Here is a 22,815-nt window from a genome sequence, read left to right as displayed (position 1 = left end):
ACCGACATGTAAGTTACGCTTGGTTGGGAAGTTTCTTTCGATACTCCTCATATTCCGCCAAAGATAATGAAGATGAGGACTAAATGCCGACGGGTGCGTAAAATAAATAAAACATTTTTGTTGATGGTGTTGATCAAATATGTACTCCCAAGTACTTAGGAGCATTTAAAACTTCACAGTGGAAAGATTTAATGAAGGAAAAGAAAGAAAAAAAAAAATAAAACAAAAGTGCCTTGCATTCAACGCAACTCATTCACTGCCACCAAAGATGCTAAATGCAAAATAATGTGTTTACACTTTGGCCAGCCATTCAAGCGCAGCGCTAAATGTTGTTAACATTGTTAAGATGCATGAGACACAGTCTAAGGATGTCCAAGAGAAACACCTATGGGTCTTCTGGGTCGTAAGAATAATTAGATTTGTACAATTAAGTTTGCTTCTTTGAAAATACTTTAAATCATATTCTAGAAATTAATGCTGAATATTTCCAATTTTTAGAAATTATAATTTTTTCTTCTGCTTTATTCGTTTTCCCATTTTGTTTGTTGAGAAAAAAAATATAATTGATTACAAACATTCCGCCATCAGACATATGTCAAACAAAAGACTTAAGCAACAAACTTGGCTGTAGCAAAAACAACCTTTGAACCTGTTGCGCCGATTGTCGATTGCCGATGCGAGCCAACGAAAAGCAAACACACACACACAAAAGGTTAAAGAAAAACAAAAAAAAAAACAAACCAAAAACCCAAAGCAAACTGAAAATCCTTGCCAGCTTGTTACTACTCCTTCCATTTGATGAGAGGCCCAACAAGACGACGACGTTGCATGACGACCCTTTGTTGGTCATGACGATGATAATGATGAAAATGAAATCTATGGCATCTCGTTTAACATTGTTTAGGGAATGCACTTAAGCAAATATTGATATAATTTGTATAAAGACTCCTAAGTGTTGTGTTGGCCCGAACGGGCTAACGACTTACTCTCTCATTTGCTTAAACACTTGTTTGCTTGATTGCTTCTTGCTTTTCCCCCATGGTCGGGCATGGTAACAAATTTTCCCAATTTTTTTTTTATTTAAATAGTATTAAAAGGTTTTTCCTTTTTTCCCCCGTCTTGTTTAAATTGGTAAAATATCCATAAGAAGGTATGGAAATTGGAAAGTATCTGAAGAATTTTCACTTCAGATTTTGGTTTTAGGTAAGAGAGATCGAAGAAACCCCCTTCTAACTAAAGGGCAAATATTTTCTTTAACGAAAGAGTGTGTGTTTGTGTGTGTGCGTATATGTGCGGGACACAAAGATTGATTTGGCTTTTCTTCGTTTTTGTTCAAGCCGCTATTTGCCAAGAATGTCATGAATAAATATTGAAATAATGTATCGTTGTGGAAGAAACCCAAAAAAAAAAAATAGAAAGGAATAAAAATCATCATCATGGTTATAGAGAAAAAGAAAAACATTTTGAATTTCTTCAATATATTTAAAAAAAAAAAAACTATTTTATCTTCCTTTGGGAAATTCCTAGAAAATCTTAACTGGACAGAAGCGCAATTTTCAACCACAAAATCAATTATTAACGGCCTTGATTTTGTATACTGACCCTAGCGAAAGGCAACACCAAGCCCCTATATTCTCTCTCCGTATCTTGGCAAGCTGTCATGTCGCCTGGATAATGGCAATAGAATGTGTGCAAACATTCGTCCTTCCATGTGGCTTTGTCAGTGTGCGGTAGAGTGTTGAGTGTATAAAACACCGTAAAAATCAATTTGCTAAAGAGCACCAAACATACAGCCATACATGGCCAACAGATATACATTTCGAAAGAGCCTGTGGTTTCATTTCGGTTTTATGTTGTGGTATTTGGTTGAAGCTCGAAGAAGCAAAAGAAAATCAGTTGTTCTCAGTTTCCTCTTGTCACAATGGCATTTGTCACAGTTTGCATAATTGCAATTTATCGGTGGAATGATATGTACGGACAAAAATATTTCGCTTTAAAAGCCATTGCTAATTATTTATAAATAAATAATTTTTGTCAAAGGTTTCACTTACCATTGACAAAGCGTAAACAGACAGCTTGTTGTATCTTTTGAATGGCTTTTGTTTAGGAAATATGTATAAACACTGAGTGCAGGAGGTGGGCTGGTTGTGGTATCAATGTTTTGGTAATAGACCAATTTCAAGAGGCAATAGATTAAAAAAAAAAAACAATAAAAAAAAATAAAATAAAATAAAATAAAATAAAATAAAATAAAATAAAATAAAATAAAATAAAATAAAATAAAATAAAATAAAATAAAATAAAATAAAATAAAATAAAATAAAATAAAATAAAATAAAATAAAATAAAATAAAATAAAATAAAATAAAATAAAATAAAATAAAATAAAATAAAATAAAATAAAATAAAATAAAATAAAATAAAATAAAATAAAATAAAATAAAATAAAATAAAATAAAATAAAATAAAATAAAATAAAACAAAATAAAATAAAATAAAATAATTATTTTATTAATAAATAAGAAAGTAAAATAAAACAAAATTTATGACGTTTTTTTATCGGTTTGGATTTACACAGTAGGTAATAAAGATTATCCACCCCCTTTCCTTTCCATAGGTAAAGCGGATTAGAAGGAAAACGCTTTTACCTACTCCCTAAGAAATTAGTCTGCTGATATCAGCAATCACAGTTTGTTGTTTATAAATTAAAAATTTCTAAACAATATTGGGCCAATATGGGGCTTTCATTTTTGATTAAAAACTTAAATATAATTGTAGTTGAGATTCCAGATTCTTTCAATAATAACCCAATCATAAAAAATGGAAAACATTTTACTATATATGCTTGTAACATTGAAAGATAAGATGGAATTTAAAATTTTTGATATATTTATTAAATTTTTAAGCTTTTTTTTAACTTTTTATAATTTGAAAACAACAGAAATTGTTTGCTGATTTAGCAAAAATATACTGTTGTCCCATAATCAGCAGACTTTCTGTTCAGCTGACTTTCTCTGAGTGTACTTTTAGAACCCAACCCAAATAGGTTTCTCGAGAGCAATATGTCTAGTACTGAAAATACTGCGCTGCAAGCATGGTGACCCCAATTATTGATCATAATTAAATATTTAATCTCTTTTTTCTATTCAATTTTGTTTACAAATAATTATAACTAAACACAAAGTAAATAAAACAAAGACTGACAGCCTTATTCACAAAACTTAATGTAGATTTGAAATATGTTTATTTCACAGATTTCCTTTATAGAACTGTCAAATAAACCTATTTTAAGGCTGCATTATGTTTTGTGAGTAAGGCCGTTCAACTTTAGACATTGAACAGTATATCTCAAATTAAATTTTATTTCAAATTGCTTTTCCTTCTCAAGACTTTCCTTTTCAGTTACCTTATTATTGATAACTTCAAAATAACGGTAAAAAACCCCAACTATTTTGAATTAAAAGAATTGAGATCTTTCATCCCAAATCAATTGGGTATTCATTTTGTTCCATAATGAATGAACGAGTGAATGAATTTTCTCTTTGTGGCCTTTTTACCACGCCTCGAACTAAACATTGAATCAAATGAACACAGGCAGGCACACAGACTTACACACACACATACTCAAGCACATCCATTGAAAGCAGATGAGTAGGGGTGTTGAAGAATAGCCGCAACAAGTGTGAGGGAGTAGGCTATATACCAATTAGGCCTACGCACTCTTACACATTTGGAAATTTCCATTACCGAACTCCATGTTTAAAAAAATCCAAAAAATTTTTATAAGAGAAAATTTTTATTCTTTATTATAATAATATGTGGTAATAATTATTTTTTTTTTATTTTTAGCGCTGCAAAGAAAAACTCAACACCTTGGCCATATCGGTTATGAATCAATGGCCTGGGGTACGCCTGCGTGTTACCGAAAGCTGGGATGAAGAGTATTTACACGATGCCAACTCCTTGCATTATGAGGGCCGTGCCGTTGACATAACCACCTCGGATCGTGATCGTAGCAAATATGGCATGTTGGCCCGTTTGGCTGTGGAGGCTGGCTTCGATTGGGTCTACTATGAGACTCGAGCGCATATACATTGTTCCGTTAAGTCTGGTAAGTCAATTGCAATGTACAAAAAAAAAAAACAAATCACTGCCCATCACATAATAGAAATTCAACAAATTCAAAGGTTAGCCCATACAATGCTCAAGTGTTAATAATAAAGTGCCAAGAAAGTCACACATTTTCCTGGGGTTTCTTCATTCATCTATGCAGTCGGCCCTGTGTCTGTCCTTACTGATAATGCGCGTCAATTAGGTACACGCATTGTCAGTTTGTATTAGAGTCGCTTGGCTGGCAGTACTACCAAACCTATATGGATATGGATATACTCGTATGTATATGCTTGATTGTTGGGGTTTTTCTTGGGAATTGACACTAACGAGCATTATTTTGCATGTTTAACGTCAATTACCACAAAACAACTTGTGATTCTTGGTATTTATACGCTAGATTCCTGTGGCTACGTAACCCAGCTAAGCATATTGGACCTGGACTAACTGCTGCCACTGCAGACAACAAGACAGACGGACAAGCGTAGGCAATTGGCTGGCTGACGGGCTAGTTGGTTGGTTGGTTGCTTGCTTGCTTGCTGGACTGGGCAATATGGGCGAAGTTATCTTTCTTGTTGTCGGCAGCCTGACGTTATTCGGGGGGCTAATGTTTTAAGGCGTAAATTAGATTTGTGTGTCTACCCAAATCAAATCGAATTAGAAATGGTCAAATCTCTTTAAACACGCATTCGCTTAACATCATATACTTGTACGTATGGCAAAGCTACAGAGCAGATAGCAGAGGCTGGAGGATCACACAGCGAAGGCAAGACCACATCAAACAAGATTCAGAAAGACAACCACGAGTAAGAAGAGCAAAAAAAAACAAGAAAGAAAATGAAAGACAGACATTTGGAAAGACATATTCGGACAGTCATTCAGACAGATGAATGGTTGTTGGTTACATGCAAAGTTTTCCCTGGCTCTTCTCTTTCTTACCATATTTTGTTACAAGACTCCCTACCACAAAACGTTGCAACAATGGCTTGTAGTGTTACAAGCAGTGTTACCATGACGTAATTTCGAAGACACCTAACTAAAATTCTACGTAACAATAATAAAAACTTAAATAAAATATATAAATGAAATGTTATTTTGTTATAGATTATAACATAAATAATAATGAAATGAAATTAAAAAATTAAAAAAAAAACCTAAATAAAAAAATCTAATTAAAATAATAAAAAATAAAATAAAATAAAATAAAATAAAATAAAATAAAATAAAATAAAATGAAATAAAATAAAATAAAATAAAATAAAATAAAATAAAATAAAATAAAATAAAATAATATAAAATAAAATATAAAATAAAACAAATAAAGTTAAAAGACAATTAGTATTATGTCTTTATTTTGAAAATAAATATTATTTATTTATATTCAAAGAAAAAAAAAAAAAACAGTTAAAAGGCTACTTTTAATTATTTTAACTTAATTCTGGAGAATTTTGTTGCTAGTCTGCACACTTTTCCATGTGGCAACCTTTTTTTGCAGTATACTTATTTGTGTCAGCCATGTGCTCTTTGTTAGTATGTTTGTCGGTGTCTCTTGTGGCGATATCTGTTGGCCGACGACCGTTTGTATGTTGTTTTGACATGTTTAGGTTTGCGCCTGTCAAATTAAACGAATTGATGATACGACACCCAATGAGTTTCTCATGGCACATCGCCTAAGTAAAAGAAGAAAACGAAATCAAAAACCAGAAAACTCCAAGCCGGGAGAATACGACACAAATTCCAATGAAGTTGATCTTAGCCAACATACGGGAATGGTGCAAAAGCCAAAGCAGCGGTGGCGGCAACGACGTCAGCGCTTAAATATCAGCATCATCTTGTATTTCGTACAACACCAGCTCCAGCTTTGGCTTCAGCTTCACCAGTAGTGGTTGCAGTAGTGGTAGCTGTGGCACTTAAGCTTGTAGCTTAAGATGGGCTTTCATAGCCACTCATGTAATACACATAACGATGATGCTGTAGCTGCTGCTGCCGTTGAGGATGATGATGATGATGACTCGACCTGCAACTTCTCAAAATCTTCCCAAGAAGCAACAACATCAGCAGCAAGGAACGAAGAATAAGAAGCCTGGTAAAAGAGACAGCAACCCCAAACCGGAATACTTCATAAAAATCCCACCTGAAGTAACCAGCATTCTTCAGACGCTTATTTGCTGCTCCACCATGCTTGTTGCTCTTTGTTGGTGGAGCTCAGTTAAGTTCGGTTTGGCCAAGATTGGGAATGGGTATAAATATCCAAGCAAAGCATGAAACAAAAACCATTTTACCCATCATGTTTCATTAACTACCAGAGATGTATAAAAATACCTGTTTCATCAGAAGCAACAACAATTGCAATAACAACAAAACCTTTAATACCATACCACAAAACAAAAAAAAGAAAAAATCGGCTACAAGAACAGCAACAATAACACCATTGATACAAACACAAAAAAAAAACAGAAACACTAATAATAATCATCTACTGAGGGCAAACAATAACAAGAACAACAGCAGCAACAACAACAAGAACAGCATTAACGATAACCATAACAACACCCGTACACGAGCAACACCAATAACACCACCATTACCATTACTCCACCAACTTGGCTGATGGTGGTGGTGGTGGCGGTGGAGTCACTGGCTGACTATAGGCTTAGAATCGTTTTAGCTCCATGAAGATGAAGAAGCTTCGACGAGCGCGCAATTTAAACTCACATTGAAAATTATTTTGATTTTCTGTTGCAAACAGACAAAAAGCCTGTTTTAACAAGGCTAAAACACAAAACTGCCATGCCACCATGCAGGCAAGGAGACGGCAGAAGTTTTGCAAACTAAAACAAAAACCCCAAACATGAAAAAAAAATCAAAACCCACCAATTGCGCCAAGACCGATCGTGAGATCCAACAAAAACAACAATCTCAACTAACATTAATACTTTTGGAGGCTGCTGTTTCTGGCATAAACAGAACAGAAACAAAAAACATTGAACAGCAAACCCGTCCAAACAACTCCAAACGCACACACATGCATACACACACACTGAGACAAGGTCCATAATAGGAGGATCTCTTCTAAGGAGTTGGATTTGTGAGAGTAAGAGGAAGTTAGGGAGGTAGTGAATCTTATGCCAGTTTCCAAGTGGTTTCTTAAGTAAACTTCTTTGGGATAAGGTTAAAAAAAAGGACGAGCCCATACACTCAGAGCATCTAAGGTCCTAAAAAAATCTAAAAGAAATGAAAAAAAATGTATATAAACTTCAGAATCATAGTTTAAAAACTTAAATCAAAATAAAAAATTTAATTTTACGATACGATTGAAAATTGCTTCAATAATCTTTGCAGACATTTTTGATTTTTGAGTTTTTCGCTTAGTCTTTTGTTTTTTGCCTATTAAAAAATTATAAATTAATTTATGCCGCATCTAAGGGTAGTAGGTTATAAAACTGGTTCAATAGTTTAGTTCTACTTTTAATCGCCTTTTAATCATCGCCACGATTTAATGAATGTCTATTGACCAAATTTCCTAATTTCAAGTTTGTGTCTTAAGTCTTTTGTTTTGATTACTACAATTATGTGCATATATGTGTATTTTATTTTATTCTATTTTACTTTGAGAATTGTCCTTTGTTTCCGATTAAGATTCTTGGAATAATTCAAGATGTCGCTCTACGACATTTGTTCTCAAGCTTTCTGTTAAGTAGGTGCTGATGAGTGTAACGCGAGATTAAAGGGAGAGAATTTGCATTTATTTTTTTTCTCCAAGTCAGTTTGAACGTTACCGTCGATGCCAACCTGACCTGGCACCCAGTATAGACTGATTTCCTTTTTATACCCACCACCGAAGGATGGGGGTATATTCATTTTGTCATTCCGTTTGCAACGCATCGAAATATCCATTTTCGACCCTATATAGCATATATACACTTGATCAGCGTAAAAATCTAAGACGATCTAGCCATGTCCGTCCGTCTGTCTGTTGAAATCGCGCTACAAGTATTAAAAATGGAGATATTGAGCTGAAACTTTACACAATTTCTTTTTTTGTCCATAAGCAGGTTAAGGTCGAAGATGGGCTATATCGGACTATGTATTGATATAGCCCCCCATATAGACCGATCCGCCGATTTAGGGCTTTAGGCCCATAAGAGCCACCTTTATTATCCGATTTTGCTGAAATTTGGGACAATGAGTTGTGTTAGGCCCTTCGACATCTTTCTTCAATTTGGCCCAGATCGGTCTAGATTTGGATATAGCTGCCATATAGACCGATCTCTCGATTTAAGGTTTTGGGCCCATAAAAGGCGCATATATTGTCCGATTTTGCTAAAATTTGAGACAGTGGGTTAACTTAGGCCCTTCAACATCTTTCTTCAATTTGGCTCAGATCGGTCCAGATTTGGATACAACTGCCATACAGACCGATCTCTCGATTTAAATTTTGGGCCCATAAAGGGCGCATTTATTGTTTGATGTTGCCGAAATTTGGGACAGTGAGTTGTGTTAGGCCTTTCGACATTTTTTTTTCAATTTGGCCCAGATCGGTCCAGATTTGGATATAACTGCCATACAGACCGATCTCTCGATTTAAAGTTTTGGGCCCATAAAAGGCGCATTTATTGTCCGATGTCGCCTAAATTTGGGGCAGTGAGTTAAGTTAAGCCCCTCGACATATTTCTGCAATTTGGCCCAGATCGGCCTAGATTTGGATATAGCTGCCATATAGACCGATCTCTCGATCTAAGGTTTTGGACACATAAAAGGCGCATTTATTGTCCGATGTTGCCGAAATTTGGGACAATGAGTTGTGTTAGGCCCTTCGACATCTTTCTTCAATTTGGCCCAGATCGGTTTAGATTTGCATATAGCTGCCATATCGATCGATATCTCGATTTAAAGTCTTTGCCCCATAAAAGGCGCATTTATAATCCGATTTCTCTGAAATTTGACACAGTGACTTATGTAAGGCTTTTCGACATCCGTGTCGTTTATGGTTCAGATCGGTGTATTTTTAGATATAGCTACTATATCTAGGAACATATTTCGATATAGCTGCTATGGGGCATAAGGTATGGATTTTCCCCGGATTTTGACGAAAGGTGGTTTACATATATACTCGAGGTGGTGGGTATCCAAAGTTGGGCCCGGGCGAACAATTGGGTTGCCCAATAAGTAATTGCGGATTTTTTCACAGCTTGTGACTCTGTAATTGCATTCTTTCTTCTGTCAGTTATCAGCTGTTACTTTTAGCTTGCTCTAGAAAAAAAGTGTAAAAAAAGTATATTTGATTAAAGTTCATTCTAAGTTTTATTAAAAATGCATTTACTTTCTTTTAAAAAATCCGCAATTACTTTTTGGGCAACCCAATAGATGCCTTTTTACTTCTTTTTTATTTATATGTTATTTTATTTTAATTTCATTTTGTTTCTTTGAGTGTAAACAAAATTTGTTTTCTGCATTTGTTTTTTGTCTTTAAAACATTACTTACACTGTAGGCTTTCATGTGTGGATTTACGATGACATGAATATAATTTATTAATGGTCAATTTATACACTGTACGCGTGGTGGTCAAGATTTGCAGCCTGCAAGGGAAAAAAAAACAAATAAAACACATACACTTCCAGTTAGAGTTGAGAAAGATGCAATTTTTAAGGAGTTTTAAAATATGTTCAACATTGTATGTTATAGCCAGGTTAAATATTCCGTTAAAACGGTTTGTTGTTGTTTCTACAGATTTGATTAATTGTGGCCAACATAAAGGTGAACAAATCATGGTGAAATAAACAAATCACAAATCTTCTTAAACTGTGAGTCAGCCTATGTGGGATGGGAAACAAGAAGAAAAAAATGTACAAATATTTCACACCCAAGAAATGTACAAGCAATCGTCCGTCCGTCCTTCCATCTTCATGTCTGTCTGTCGGTATATTGTATTCTCATTCATTTAATTTTCTTCCCAGGAGCCTAGATTTCAAAGGCGGCGGCATGACAAAAAATAAAGCATTGTCCCCTGCTTTGCCACTTTGATGTCACTCCAAAGATACTTGAAAGGCGAGAGCCAGCATGATGGCGAGCGAGAAAAGTAATATTACACAAATATTGTGACTTTAATGTGACATTGCTAACCGCCATCACTTGGCACTTGGTAATATATTGATCCTGTAAAAGGATCTTAGAACAAATGACCTTTAAACATATGGCCCACAAAGAAAGAGCACCACATACACACAAGAAAAAAAACCAACTACCTATCTCTGTCTCTTTTAGTTTTGGAGAAAAAGGCAAGTACGTAAAGCCTTTGATCTTATCTACTAGCAACCCTGTGTTACAATTACATCCAATCACTCTCTCTGAGACCCTTCCTTTCCCCTGCCAATACTAAATGTGTGGTCTTTGATACCGTTGCCATCCTTCCCTTTGGCAGGTCATGTTCTGTCGGTCATTTGTTTGTTTGTTTGTTTTTCAACTCCCTGCTGTTAATAGGCCACATTCACATAATTGTCGTCCTTTTATTTTCAATTCAAATATTTTTTTATTACTAACGTTGCGGCATTTTTATCTTATCTTTGGGGTGATGTGATGTGTGCCCTGAATACATCTTACATACATAAAAACCCATACATACATAAACACATACATGTTGTTTAGTAATGGCCACAGTAGTGTAGGCAATTTTTTTTTATATAGTGCATGTTTTTTGGGGTTTAGTTTTAGGCATGGTTTTTGCTGTAATAGCCATGATTAATGGTTGATTGGTGGTTTTATGTTATGAATTATAACTTTGGCTTAGATTTAAGATAGACATCGATGTGCATGGCATGATATGATGCTGAGAGATTTATTTCAATAAAGTGGAAGTTGTAGTTAACCACTGTAACAAAATGATTTGTGGAAAAATTAAAAGTTAATAGAGCAAGTATGAAAAGAAAAATATATCTTTAAGCGAATTATAAACCTAATAACAAAATTTAATAAGTAAAAACGTGTTAAGTTCGGCCGGACTGAATCTTATCTCTATGCTAGAGTACTTTTTCTTTTTTTTGAAACGCATAACCTTCATGATTTTTCATTTTGATCCCAATAAGAAAAATACGAAATATTAAGGCTATCGGTTAACGATAACCCGTTCCACAACGACGTCTTTATCTAAATCTGAACTGATTTTTATAAAATTTAGCAGATGCTTTCAGATGTGTAATACAACATTCCATACCAAATTTCATGCATATTTCATGTGGGATAAAAAGGAAAAAAATGGAGGATATGAGTTTCTATATGAGCACAAAAAATTTTCTTATAAAATAGGACGGTCAAATGTATACCCAACATCATGTAAGGAGATCGGTTTTTGTAGGAACATGGTAATGGTCATGAATTTTAGAAGTTATTATGTGCAAAATTTCAGCCAGATCGAATAATAAAGACTCCCTCTATAGGCTAAGCTCATAAAACTCATAACAAAACACGACGTGACAAATTTCAGCCGAACCGGATGATAATTGCGACTTCTAGAGGCTTAAAGAAGTCAACTGGGAAGATACATAAATCAATTACCAACCTACACTAAGGCCACCGTAGCGCAGAGGTTAGCATGTCCGCCTATGACGCTGAACGTCTGGGTTCGAATCCTGGCGAGACCATCAGAAAAAAAAATTCATTTTTGATGTACTATGCCACGTAAAACTTCTCTCCAAAGAGGTGTCGCACGCCGTTCGGACTCGGCTATAAAAAGGAGGCCCCTTATCATTGAGCTTGAAACCTGAAATCGGACTGCACTCATTGATATGTAAGAAGTTTGCTCCTGTTCCTTAGTGGAATGTTCATGGGCAAAATTTGCCACCTACACTAAGAAGAAATATTTGTATAGAATTTCAAGAGCCTGTTTTTACACCTTTAAAAGTAAGCCCTCACAGATTCTGTAACTCAACTTACAAGGAATTTCCAAGCGCCTTCATCTTCTGCCCTTTTTCCCTAAATTCTTCTTCCAATAGGCATTGCTAACTCAAACAATTTAAAGCGTGTTAAGTTCGGCCGGCCCGAATCTTATATGCCCTCCACCATGGATCGCATTTGTTGAGTTCTTTCACGGTATCTCTTTTTAGACAAATAAAGGATAAACGAAAAGAATTGCTATGCTAATTGAACTGAATGGTGGAGAGCATAGTAAAAGTCTATGCCAAATCCAATAAGAATTGGGCCTTATAGGGGCTTTAGAAGTAAAATAATGAGATCGGATTATAGGGAAGCTGTATCAGGCTTTAGACCGATTCAGACAATATTTGACACGTATGTTGAAGGTCATGGGAGAAGCCATTGTACAAAATTTCAACCAAATCGGATAATAATTATGCCCTCTAGAGCCTCCAGTGGCTCAAGAAGTCAAGACCCCAAATCGGTTTATAGGACAGCTATATTAGGTAATGAATTGATTTATGCCATATTTAGCACAGTTATTGGAAATCCTAACAGAACATCTCATGCAAAATTTCAGCCAAATCGGATAAGAATTGCGCCCTCTAGTGGCTCAAGAAGTCAAGACCCCAGATCGGTTTATATGACAGCTATATCGGGTTATTAACAGATTTGAACCATATTTGACACAGTTATTGGAAATCATTACAGAACACCTCATGCTAAATTTCAGCCAAATCGGATGAGAATTGCGCCCTCTGGAGGCTGAAGAAGTCAAGACCCCAGATTGGTTTATATGACAGCTATATCAGGTTATTAACCGATTTGAACTATATTTGACACAGTTATTTGAAATCATAACAGAACACCTCATGCAAAATTTCAGCCAAATCGGATAAGAATTGCGCCCTATGGACGCTCAAGAAGTCAAGACCCCAGATCGGTTTATATGGCAGCTATATCAGATTATGGACCGATTTGAACTATATCTGACACAATTATTGGAAATCATAACAAAACATCTCATGCAAAATTTCAGCCAAATCGTATAAGAATTGCGCCCTCTATCGGCTCAAGAAGTCAAGATCCAAGATCGATCCAGCTATATCTAAATATGGACCGATATGGCCCATTAACAATCCCAACCAACCTACATTTATAAGAAGCGGCTAGCTTTACTCCTTCGAAAGTTAGCTTGCTTTCGACAGACATACGGACGGACGGACATGGCTAGATCGACTTAAAATGTCATGACGATCAAGAATATATATACTTTGTGGGGTCTTGGACGAATATTTCAAGGAGTTACAAACAGAATGACGAAATTAGTATACCGCCATCCCATGGTGAAGGGTATAGAAATATTAAAATTTTCAAACCCAAAAAAGTTATATTAATCTTTCTCTCTCTCTCTCTCTATCTCTCTCTCTCTTAATGTATATACTCTCAATTGTCAATTGTAATTAATTATGAACAGCTTGACATGCTCTTTCCAATTTGTCTCTGCAAAAAATAACAGAGAGTGAGAGAGCCCTTTGTCAACCTCAAAAATTTAAATCCTTCAATTTATGCTCATTAATTACAACTGATAAGCTTCTAAAGAGGCTTAACTCTTTTTATGACTGGCGCTCTCTAAAAAATTTCACAGTTTCTGGAACGAAGGCATAAGCCGAGTGTTGTTGTATTGCTTATGTTGCTGTTGTTGTTATTGTTGTGGTTACTTAGCTGGCCGATAAAATTTTTTCCCAGGCATTCTTGTGGCGTTCTGGTTATTTCCTTTTATGCCATTTATTTTTATATTGTACTCTTATATATAAGTGTGTATGTGTGTGTGTGTGTGTGTGTGTGTGTGTGAGGAAGAAGGCCGTGAGGGGAGAGCTCTGAAGCTCTTGGGCCAAGAAAACATGATGAAAACAAATTACCAAAAATTTAAGATCTTGTCAAGCCACCACATTAAAGTCATGTTCATGGACAATGTACCCTAGAAATAACCCCTTCCCCCCATCACTTTTACTCTCCCAATTCCTCCACTTAAAGCAAAGTCCAGTCAAGAATATCAAAACACTGCAGTCAGTCGTCAGTCATGTTGTAGTGCATCATGACGAGTTAAGGTAGTGTTTTGACCGCAGTCACACTTTCCACTTTTTTTTTTTGTTGTTGGAGTGGGGGATTTGGTAAAGGAAGGAATACAAGCTCGTGCGAGCCTCCTCTCACTTTGTGTGCGAGAATTCTTTAGGTGGGCTTACACACACAATGCATCTGTTACCAGAACATGGTCAAAGCGCCCGAAATGGAAATGCTGGGCTATGACTGTGCTGGACTGTGGCTAGCTAGCTGGCTGAATGGCTGTGTCTTCTGTTTTGTAATAATTTATCAGTTTAGTCTTCGTCGTCAGCGTCAAAGCGAGATAAAATTAACGATAATTTTTTAACCACTTTAATGGTTTATTAATTTATGACCCTTCAAGATACATCTCAAAGACCCCACAAGCGTACGTACACACACACACACACACATTTAATCAGTCAGGCAGGCATCCAGGCATAAGGGGGGAATTTTAAGAGGCCTGGTTGGTTTTTTTTTTTGTAACCGTGCCTTCGACTCAGTGTGTGTTTGTTTGAGAAATCTCTCGGCTAGCTTGTTAGGTTTGTTTGTTGGATTCGTTTTCATTTTAATATTTAGCCGACATGCATTTCACACCAATATCGTTAACGATTAGGGACCATTTGTCGGCGCAAATGCTTAAATGCTTGGTTTGGCATCACCATCAAACCCAGCAGAGAGACCCTATCATGTCGTAGCCATAGTAAATGTAACCAACCTTACCCAGTAGAAATAGAAGGAGAAGAAGAAGACTGACCAATGCCAACACACAGACACCGTTAACACCAAAGGGGATTTCTAGTTTAGGTTTTGTTTTCAAAAATGACAACTAAGGTTTAATTTCCCCGCTCTGCTTTGTGTGATGCTCTAAAGGGCTACATAAAAGCATTATCATGTCATTAGAAAAAAAGGCCTAAATATTCCAAAACTCTATAGCGGTTTGGGGGGCTCATTTCATTTTCATAATTCCGAAATTCCTTTATACGTGTTTGTGTTGCTTTTTATTGTTTAACCACGGGAGCCCATATTAAATCGGATGTGATCGCTGGTTGTCAAAGAGTTCAACAAAAGATGTGAAAGAATCCAATTGTAAAATAAATGGTGATAAAAAATCAATGAATGGGAAAAAATGTTAAACAGTGGTTAGGTGTTATAACAAAAGCAAAAAAGAAAAAAAACAGTAAAAGCGTGTTACACCATGGGTATATAAAGAGTAAAATCGGGAGGTCGGCTTATGTATATTGAAGCGTTAAAACGATATATATGAGTTTAGACCATACTTAACATAGATTTTGCAAATCACAAAAAAACTTAACATGCAAAATTTCAGACCAGTTGGATAATAACTGCGCCCTCTAGAGGCTAGAGGAGTAAAATCGGCATGCCGCTTTATATGGGAGCTATACCAGGTTATGGACCGACTCGGATCACACTTGACATGTATGTTGAAAATCATAAAAGAAGTCATCGTACAAAATTTCACTTAATCTGATAATAATTGCGCCTTCTAGGGGCTCAAGAAGTCAATTCGTCAGACCAGTATATATGGGAGCGTTAGCAGGTTACAGACAGATACGGTTCATACTAGGCATGGGTATTGGAAGTTGTAACAAAACACACAAAACAGTGCAAAATTTCAGCCAAATCTGATAATAATTGCGGCCTCTAGAAGCTTATGGGTGCTATATCAAGTTATAGACAGATTTAAACCATACTAGACATGATTGTTGGTGGCCATATTGCGAAATTTCTGACAAATCGGATAATGATTGCACACTTAGGGGCCTTAACCTCTTAGCTTGGTAGATAGGTTTTTATGGCAACTATATCATGTTATGGACCAAGAAAACATCATAAAAAACTCTAGCCAAATTAGATAATAACTGTACCGTCTAGAAGCTCAAGAAATTATGAAGGGAGATCGTTTTGTATGGGATATATAAACATGATTATCAAGCGTTCGACGACAGATTATTTTAACACTCATTAACAGGGCTGCCAGATTTGCAGATTTTTCGACATTTTGCCGACATTTAAAAAAAAGTTATTATTTTTTTAAATGTATTTTTTTAAGTTCGAAGAAAGGCCATATCTTGATGTTGGCCAATCATTAACAGGGGCTGCCAGATTTGCAGACTTTTCCACATTTTGCCAATTTTTAGCTTCAAAATTAAGATTTACCGATTTTAACTCTAAAATGCTGACTTTTTAAAAATTTTAAAAAAAGTTTTTTTTTAAATGGCATATTCGGCAAAAATGTTGTATGGTAGATTCGACACCTCTTTGGAGAGAAGTTTTACATGGCATAGTACCTCACAAATATCGCCGGCATTAGGAGAGCAAAACCACCGCTAAACATTTTTTTATGGTCTCGCCAGGATTTGAACCCAAGCGTTCAGCGCCACAGGCGGGCATGCTAACCTCTGCGCTAAGGTGGCCTGTGAAGAGTAATATTAGTACACTGAAATCCACACCAAATCAGGTTTCAATCGGACCATATCGCGATATATCTACCATTTAGATCTAACTATGTTTGATCACATGAGTGACGCATTTTTACCTGATTTCGCAAAAAAAGCAAAATGAAAAATTGCGACCTATTGGACCCCTCTGTATCCGTGGTAAATATGGTCATTTAGGTAGGTTGATTTGTATGGACGAAAAAAGGTTAAAAATCGTAGAAACTTCTCAGAAGAAACCATGTATCTAACTGAGGATTAGGATTTTATTTTAGAAAAAGCTATTATTTCTAGTATTTATTTATTTTTTTTCCAATGGCTTGCAAATACATTTTCAAGTCGAGAAGCGAGGATTAGGATTTTATTTAAGAGACATGATTTTCTTCAGAGAATTTTCTTAGAATAGCGAGTAGTTTACGTTTTTGTTATATGATTAAAAAGGAAAAAATCGAACCGCGCTAATGATCATAGTTTGCTATTACCTAAAGAGTGTTTTTTACCCGGTGGTGGGTACTTACCCAACTTCAGCCAAATTTCACAACAACAACATACTTTTTACTTAATTTTTTGTTAACACTATGCGTTTTTTGTTGAAAAAAGTGTTGCGATGCCGAAAATGGCGTTTTTTTTCTTGAAAAGTGCTGATTTTCTTCCAAGTTAATCTGGCAGCCCTGTTCATTAATAAGACCGTTAGCAAGAGAGAGAGAGAGAGAAATATTCCATTACTCTTTATGGCACATTCCAGAAATACCAATCTCCCATTATTGTTTATACCTTTTATTTCTCTTTTTCCCCTCTCTTGACCACTGTTCCTAAACCTTAGACTTGCGATCAGCCAAATTTAACAACAACAACATACTTCTTACCTAATTTTTTATAAACACTATGCGTTTTTCTGTTAAAACAAGTGTTCCGATGCCGAAAATGCCATTTTTTTCTTGAAAAGTGCTGATTTTCTTCCAAGTTAATATGGCAGCCCTGCTCATTAATAAGACCGTTAGCAAGAGAGAGAGAGAGAGAGAGAGAGCGAAGTTTATCATTACTCTTTATGGCACATTCCAGATATACCAATCTCGCATTATTGTTAATATCTTTTATTTCTCTTTTTCTCTTTTCTTGACCACTGTTCCTAAACCTTAGACTTGCGACCAGCCAAATTTCACAACAACATACTTTTTACCTAGTTTTTTATAAACACTATGTGTTTTTTGTTAAAGCATTTCCGATGCCGAAAGTGCCGTTTTTTTTTTTCTTGAAAAGTGCTGATTTTCTTCCAAGTTAATATGGCAGCCCTGCTCATTAATAAGACCGTTAGCAAGAGAGAGCGAGAGAGAGAAATGTTCCATTACTCTTTATGACACATTCCAGATATACCGATCTCCCATTGCTGTTTATACCTTTTATTTCTCTTTTTCCCCTCTCTTGACCACTGTTCCCCAACCTCGGTCTTGCGACTATTGCAGATGCAACCATATCTTTTAAGATTACAACTTGGCCACCTCATTAATGCACTAAAGAGCACAGTTAGTGGCCCTTTCTTCTTCACGGCTATAACAGTTGCTCATATTAAAAACCACAAAAAAAAGATGAAACGTTTACCAAAGAAAACCATTTCAACAGGCATTTTATTTCATCTATTTTGGTTAAATTGAAAACCTCAACATACAAACAAACTCACACTGATGATCTGGGCCAAGTTATGAGGAATGAACAACAACAACAACAAAATAAAAACAAATCCAAGGTAGCCAACAGGCAGCAGTTAGTTCTCTAAGCACATGACATGTTTGGGATAATTTATAGGGTTTTGTTGGTGTATTAAAACAAAGGACGGACGGACAGAAACACACGGACAGACATAAGGTTAAAATGAATGGATGTGGACCCCAGTCACAATTAATGGGCGTTGTTTGTTTTGAAGTTTTGGACATAAAATATTGATTTAAATAGTGGCCAATAAAATTTTGAAAACCTTTAGAAGAGAAAAAAAAACACAAACATTTTTTAAGGTCTTATCATAATCATAGCTGTAATATTTTAAAATGGTTTCAGCATTGATATTTAGTATGGGAATAACTAGTTTGGTGGACCACTAAGATTCCCAGGATATCAAGGATTTCATAAAATTTCTCTTTACAAAACAAAGTGTGTGGGTGGTCGTAATGGAGATCATTTGTTATCCCTAATGTACATGATGTTCTTAGCAATTTTTAAATTTGATTGGGTACAGGTTGGTTTTTTTTCTGTTTTTGCCTTGATTGATTTCCAGGATAAGAAACTGAAACAATACAACGCCCATCAACACCAACAAAATGGGAAAATTTTCAACAACAAAATTGCGAAACAGAAAAAAATGAACAAGGTATTACAGTTTCCGCCCAAAAAAAAATCTGGTTTCAAAGCGATTTGTTCGCTTATACATTTATGGCCTGTCCGTCCTATGGTTGCTAGGGCCATTATTGCTTCCTTGGTTTGTAGTCTTTTTTTTCAATATAAAACAGGTAACAAGAAAATGCTTTAGCTAAATCGGGATGGATTTCAATTGTTGCAGCATACTTTCTGTTTTCACAACCTTGTTTATTTTATAAAGGGGATAAAAATTACGTTAATCTGTTTTGGCTCGAGTCGGGACTCGAGTGAGCGTCCGAGCGAATGTATGAACGAGGTATCGTTTGTTGATCAATAATCTCTTGAGAAAACAAGATCAGCCTGCCAAAGCCATCAGCACATCAAAAAAAGGCAAGACAGGGCAGTTCATGCATAGAATGGTTGATGGTGATATTGATACACCGTTTGGCAGATGCTAGAGCAAAGATACCAACAACACCATAGCAACATTGGCCCGGTATGGATTTCTTTTTCCCAAGTTTTTGTTGTTATGAATTTTGCCCCGACCATTTTAGATCGCTTTGGCTTGGGTAGTAAGTAAGCCAATCTTTTGCAAAAAAAAAAAAAAGAACAAAAGAAAGCGAATGGCAAATGGTATGCCACCGCAAAAACCACAAAACAATGCAAAAAGAGGAATTCAGGAAAAAAATATAATGGAAGAAAAAGATTTGCCTTGAGATGAAGAGTGAGAAAGAGGGAGAGAGAGCAAGGTATGAAACCAACAAAAATGGGCAACTGTGAAAGCCTTTTTGACTCTAATAATAAGATACAGGCATTTTTGTGTTGGCTGTTGCCCCTGCTGGTGGTTAAACCTCAAGCTATCTTTTGTTAGGGTATTATTAACACAAAATTAGATTAGATGGCCTAGTCCTAGCTAGATTAGTAGAGCATCACAGCAAGAGTGCTCGCCGCATGATAGGAAGCATAGTTAAATCCTTTTTTAAGATTTTAAGGCTTCAAAAATGTTTGCAAGTGACTTGACTTTAAAACTACAAGTCATCAGTCAGTCAAAAAGTGAATAAAACGAAATGAAATAAAATATAATAAAAAAAAAATTAAAGAAAAAAAATATAAAAAATAAAAATAAAATATTGGGTTGCCCAAAAAGTAATTGCGGATTTTTCATATAGTCGGCGTTGACAAATTTTTTCACAGCTTGTGACTCTGTAATTGCATTCTTTCTTCTGTCAGTTATCAGCTGTGACTTTTAGCTTGCTTTAGAAAAAAAGTGTTCAAAAAGTATATTTGATTAAAGTTCATTCTAAGTTTTATTAAAAATGCATTTACTTCCTTTAAAAAATCCGCAATTACTTTTTGGGCAACCCAATAGTTCTTTTTGTAGTCTATGCTTTCAAGATCAGTTATTTTTGGCTGGCATTTACCACATACAAATAAAATCAATTAAACAACAAAGAAAAAAATTGATATAACATTTTTTTTCGATATATTTTCTATGGTTTTGAAACCGGAATAGCTTGCTAACACAGCTAAACTAGTCGCTTTCTTAAGGCTTTTGGTAATCATGGGTTGTTTCACATGTTTACCTATTTAAGTTTGTTTCTTAAGTCTTTTGAGTAATTGTTAAATTTCTTTTCCCGGAATTTGAAACCAGCCAAGCATGCTAACCCATACTCCATAGTGCTCCGATTCACTTTCCTAAAACTTTTTTGATCATCATTGATCATTTGGTGTGATCATTGATTCGTTGATTTTTCATTTTTTATTTCAAGTTTGTTTCTTAAGTCTTTTGTTTACCATCAAGCCAATGCCAATAATTCCGTTTTTTTTATTTTTTCTCATTTCAGATTCTTACCATTCACCCCATGACAGTGGTTGTTTTACCAAAGACAGTACCGTACTCACCGAAACCGGTGAACGTAAAGCTATGACAGACCTAAGCATTGGCGATCGTGTCCTTAGCATCAACGAACAGGGTCAAGCCATTTATAGTGAAATAATTTTATTTTTGGATCGTAATCTACAAGAATCACAGGAATTTGTTCAATTAACCACCGAAAGTGGTGCCGTACTCACCGTGACTCCCGGCCATTTGGTTATGATATGGAATCGTGAAAAATCCCTTAACGAATATGTGTTCGCCGATCGTGTACAGGAGGACGATCAGGTGTTTGTGCATGACTCTACGGGTGCCATACGACCCCAACGTGTTGTGGAGTTAAGAGCTGTGTTGAAAAATGGATTTGTGGCTCCCCTAACCAAAGAAGGAACCATTGTGGTGAACTCAGTGGCTGCCTCATGCTATGCCATAATCAATAGCCAATCTTTGGCCCATTGGACTTATGCCCCCATGCGTCTATGGTCAACAATCAAATCATTGATGCCGCATTCCAAGGAGGGGAAGGATTCAACAGCTCAATTGCAAAATGGTGTTCATTGGTATGGCAAGGCTTTGTATGGTGTGAAAAATTATGTGGTACCCAAATCATGGCGGCATTAGGCGGTTGAAACTATCCAAGAACAATAACTCCATTCTAGTTACCAGTTTAAATAGATTGTTGGTTGGTGGTTGGCCACTTCTTTCTATTTCCTTTTTGTTAGACTTTAAGTAGGAAATTATTGAAATTTTTTAACTACCCAATTGGCCAATTAAAGAAGTGCATGCGCATGCGCATAAAACACATGAAGAAATTAATTCTATTCCCTGCAAAAAAGAAAATGAGTTGACTTCATTCCCATGAATAGAAATGAAATTTTACTTAAAGATTAATGAAGATCAAAACAAATTGTATAAAAATGTATTGATAATAATTTATGTTAAATAATTTGTTCTTAATTTTAATAATATTGAAAAAAATAGTCCTTGAGTGATAGAAAAAAATCAAAATATGTAAATATGTATGTATGTAATTGATAAAAAAAAACAAAAATCTACAAAAAGGGGGACAGGGTTTTGGAGAAGGAATAATTAGAAATCGATTGGTAAAATAAAAAAAAATTACATAAAACCGTATAATTTGTAAAATATAACAAAATTCACATAATTTATTAAAAATCATAATATATATGAAAAATCATAATATATATGAAAGTTCTTAAAAAATATGAAAAATCCTAATATGCATAACAATTTGTAAATTATATGAAAGCTCTTAAAATGTGTGAAAATTCATAAAATTGCATAACATTTAAGAAATTTCATATAATTTATGAAATTTTTTAAAATTTATGAAATTTCTTAAAATTTATGAAATTTCATAACGTTTATGAAATTTCACAAAATTTATAAAAATTTATTATATTTTAAAAAATTCATAATATTTATGAAAATTTACCAGATTTAGGAAAATTCAAAACATATATGAAAATGCATAAAATTTTTGAAAACCCATCAAATTTATGTGAAATTCATAAGATTTATGAAAACCCATCAAATTTTTGTGAAATTTCTAAAATTCTTGAAAATCCATAAATTTATGACAAATTCTAAAATTTCTTAAATATATGAAAATTCCTACAATTTATGAAAATTCCTAAAATTTATAAAAATTCCTAAAATTTATGAAAATTCCTACAATTTATGAAAATTCCTAAAATTTATAAAAATTCCTAAAATTTATGAAAATTCCTAAAATTTTTGAAAATTCCTAAAATTTATAAAAATTCCTTAAATTTATAAAAATTCCTAAAATTTATGAAAATTCCTAAAATTTATGAAAATTCCTAAAATTTATAAAAATTCCTAAAATTTATAAAAATTCCTAAAATTTATGAAAATTCCTAAAATTTATGAAAGTTCATAAAATGTATACAAAATCATAAAATATATTTCATATAGAGTTGTGTAATTTTCGGCTTGAGGTCGAAAGTAACAAAATATAAAATAAA

The 22,815-nt window shown here is 34.7% G+C and overlaps 1 protein-coding gene across 1 annotated transcript in view; it reads left to right on the top strand.

The window, feature by feature from the left end:
* The window catches only part of LOC106086713 (protein hedgehog), a 45,723-nt gene extending 23,767 nt beyond the window's left edge, over positions 1-21,956 (top strand). The window contains exons 2-3 of the mRNA XM_013251489.2: positions 3,850-4,111; positions 20,775-21,956. Of these exons, the coding sequence (XP_013106943.1) occupies positions 3,850-4,111; positions 20,775-21,427 (915 nt within the window). The 3' untranslated portion in view covers positions 21,428-21,956. The remainder of the gene's footprint in view (positions 1-3,849; positions 4,112-20,774) is intronic.
* Positions 21,957-22,815: the final 859 nt, after the last annotated feature.

The sequence above is a fragment of the Stomoxys calcitrans genome, chromosome 2 (genome assembly GCF_963082655.1).
Source record: "Stomoxys calcitrans chromosome 2, idStoCalc2.1, whole genome shotgun sequence".
Taxonomy (NCBI): domain Eukaryota; kingdom Metazoa; phylum Arthropoda; class Insecta; order Diptera; family Muscidae; genus Stomoxys; species Stomoxys calcitrans.
Note: the sequence above shows the minus strand (reverse complement) of the source record. Positions and strands in the feature narration are given on the sequence as shown.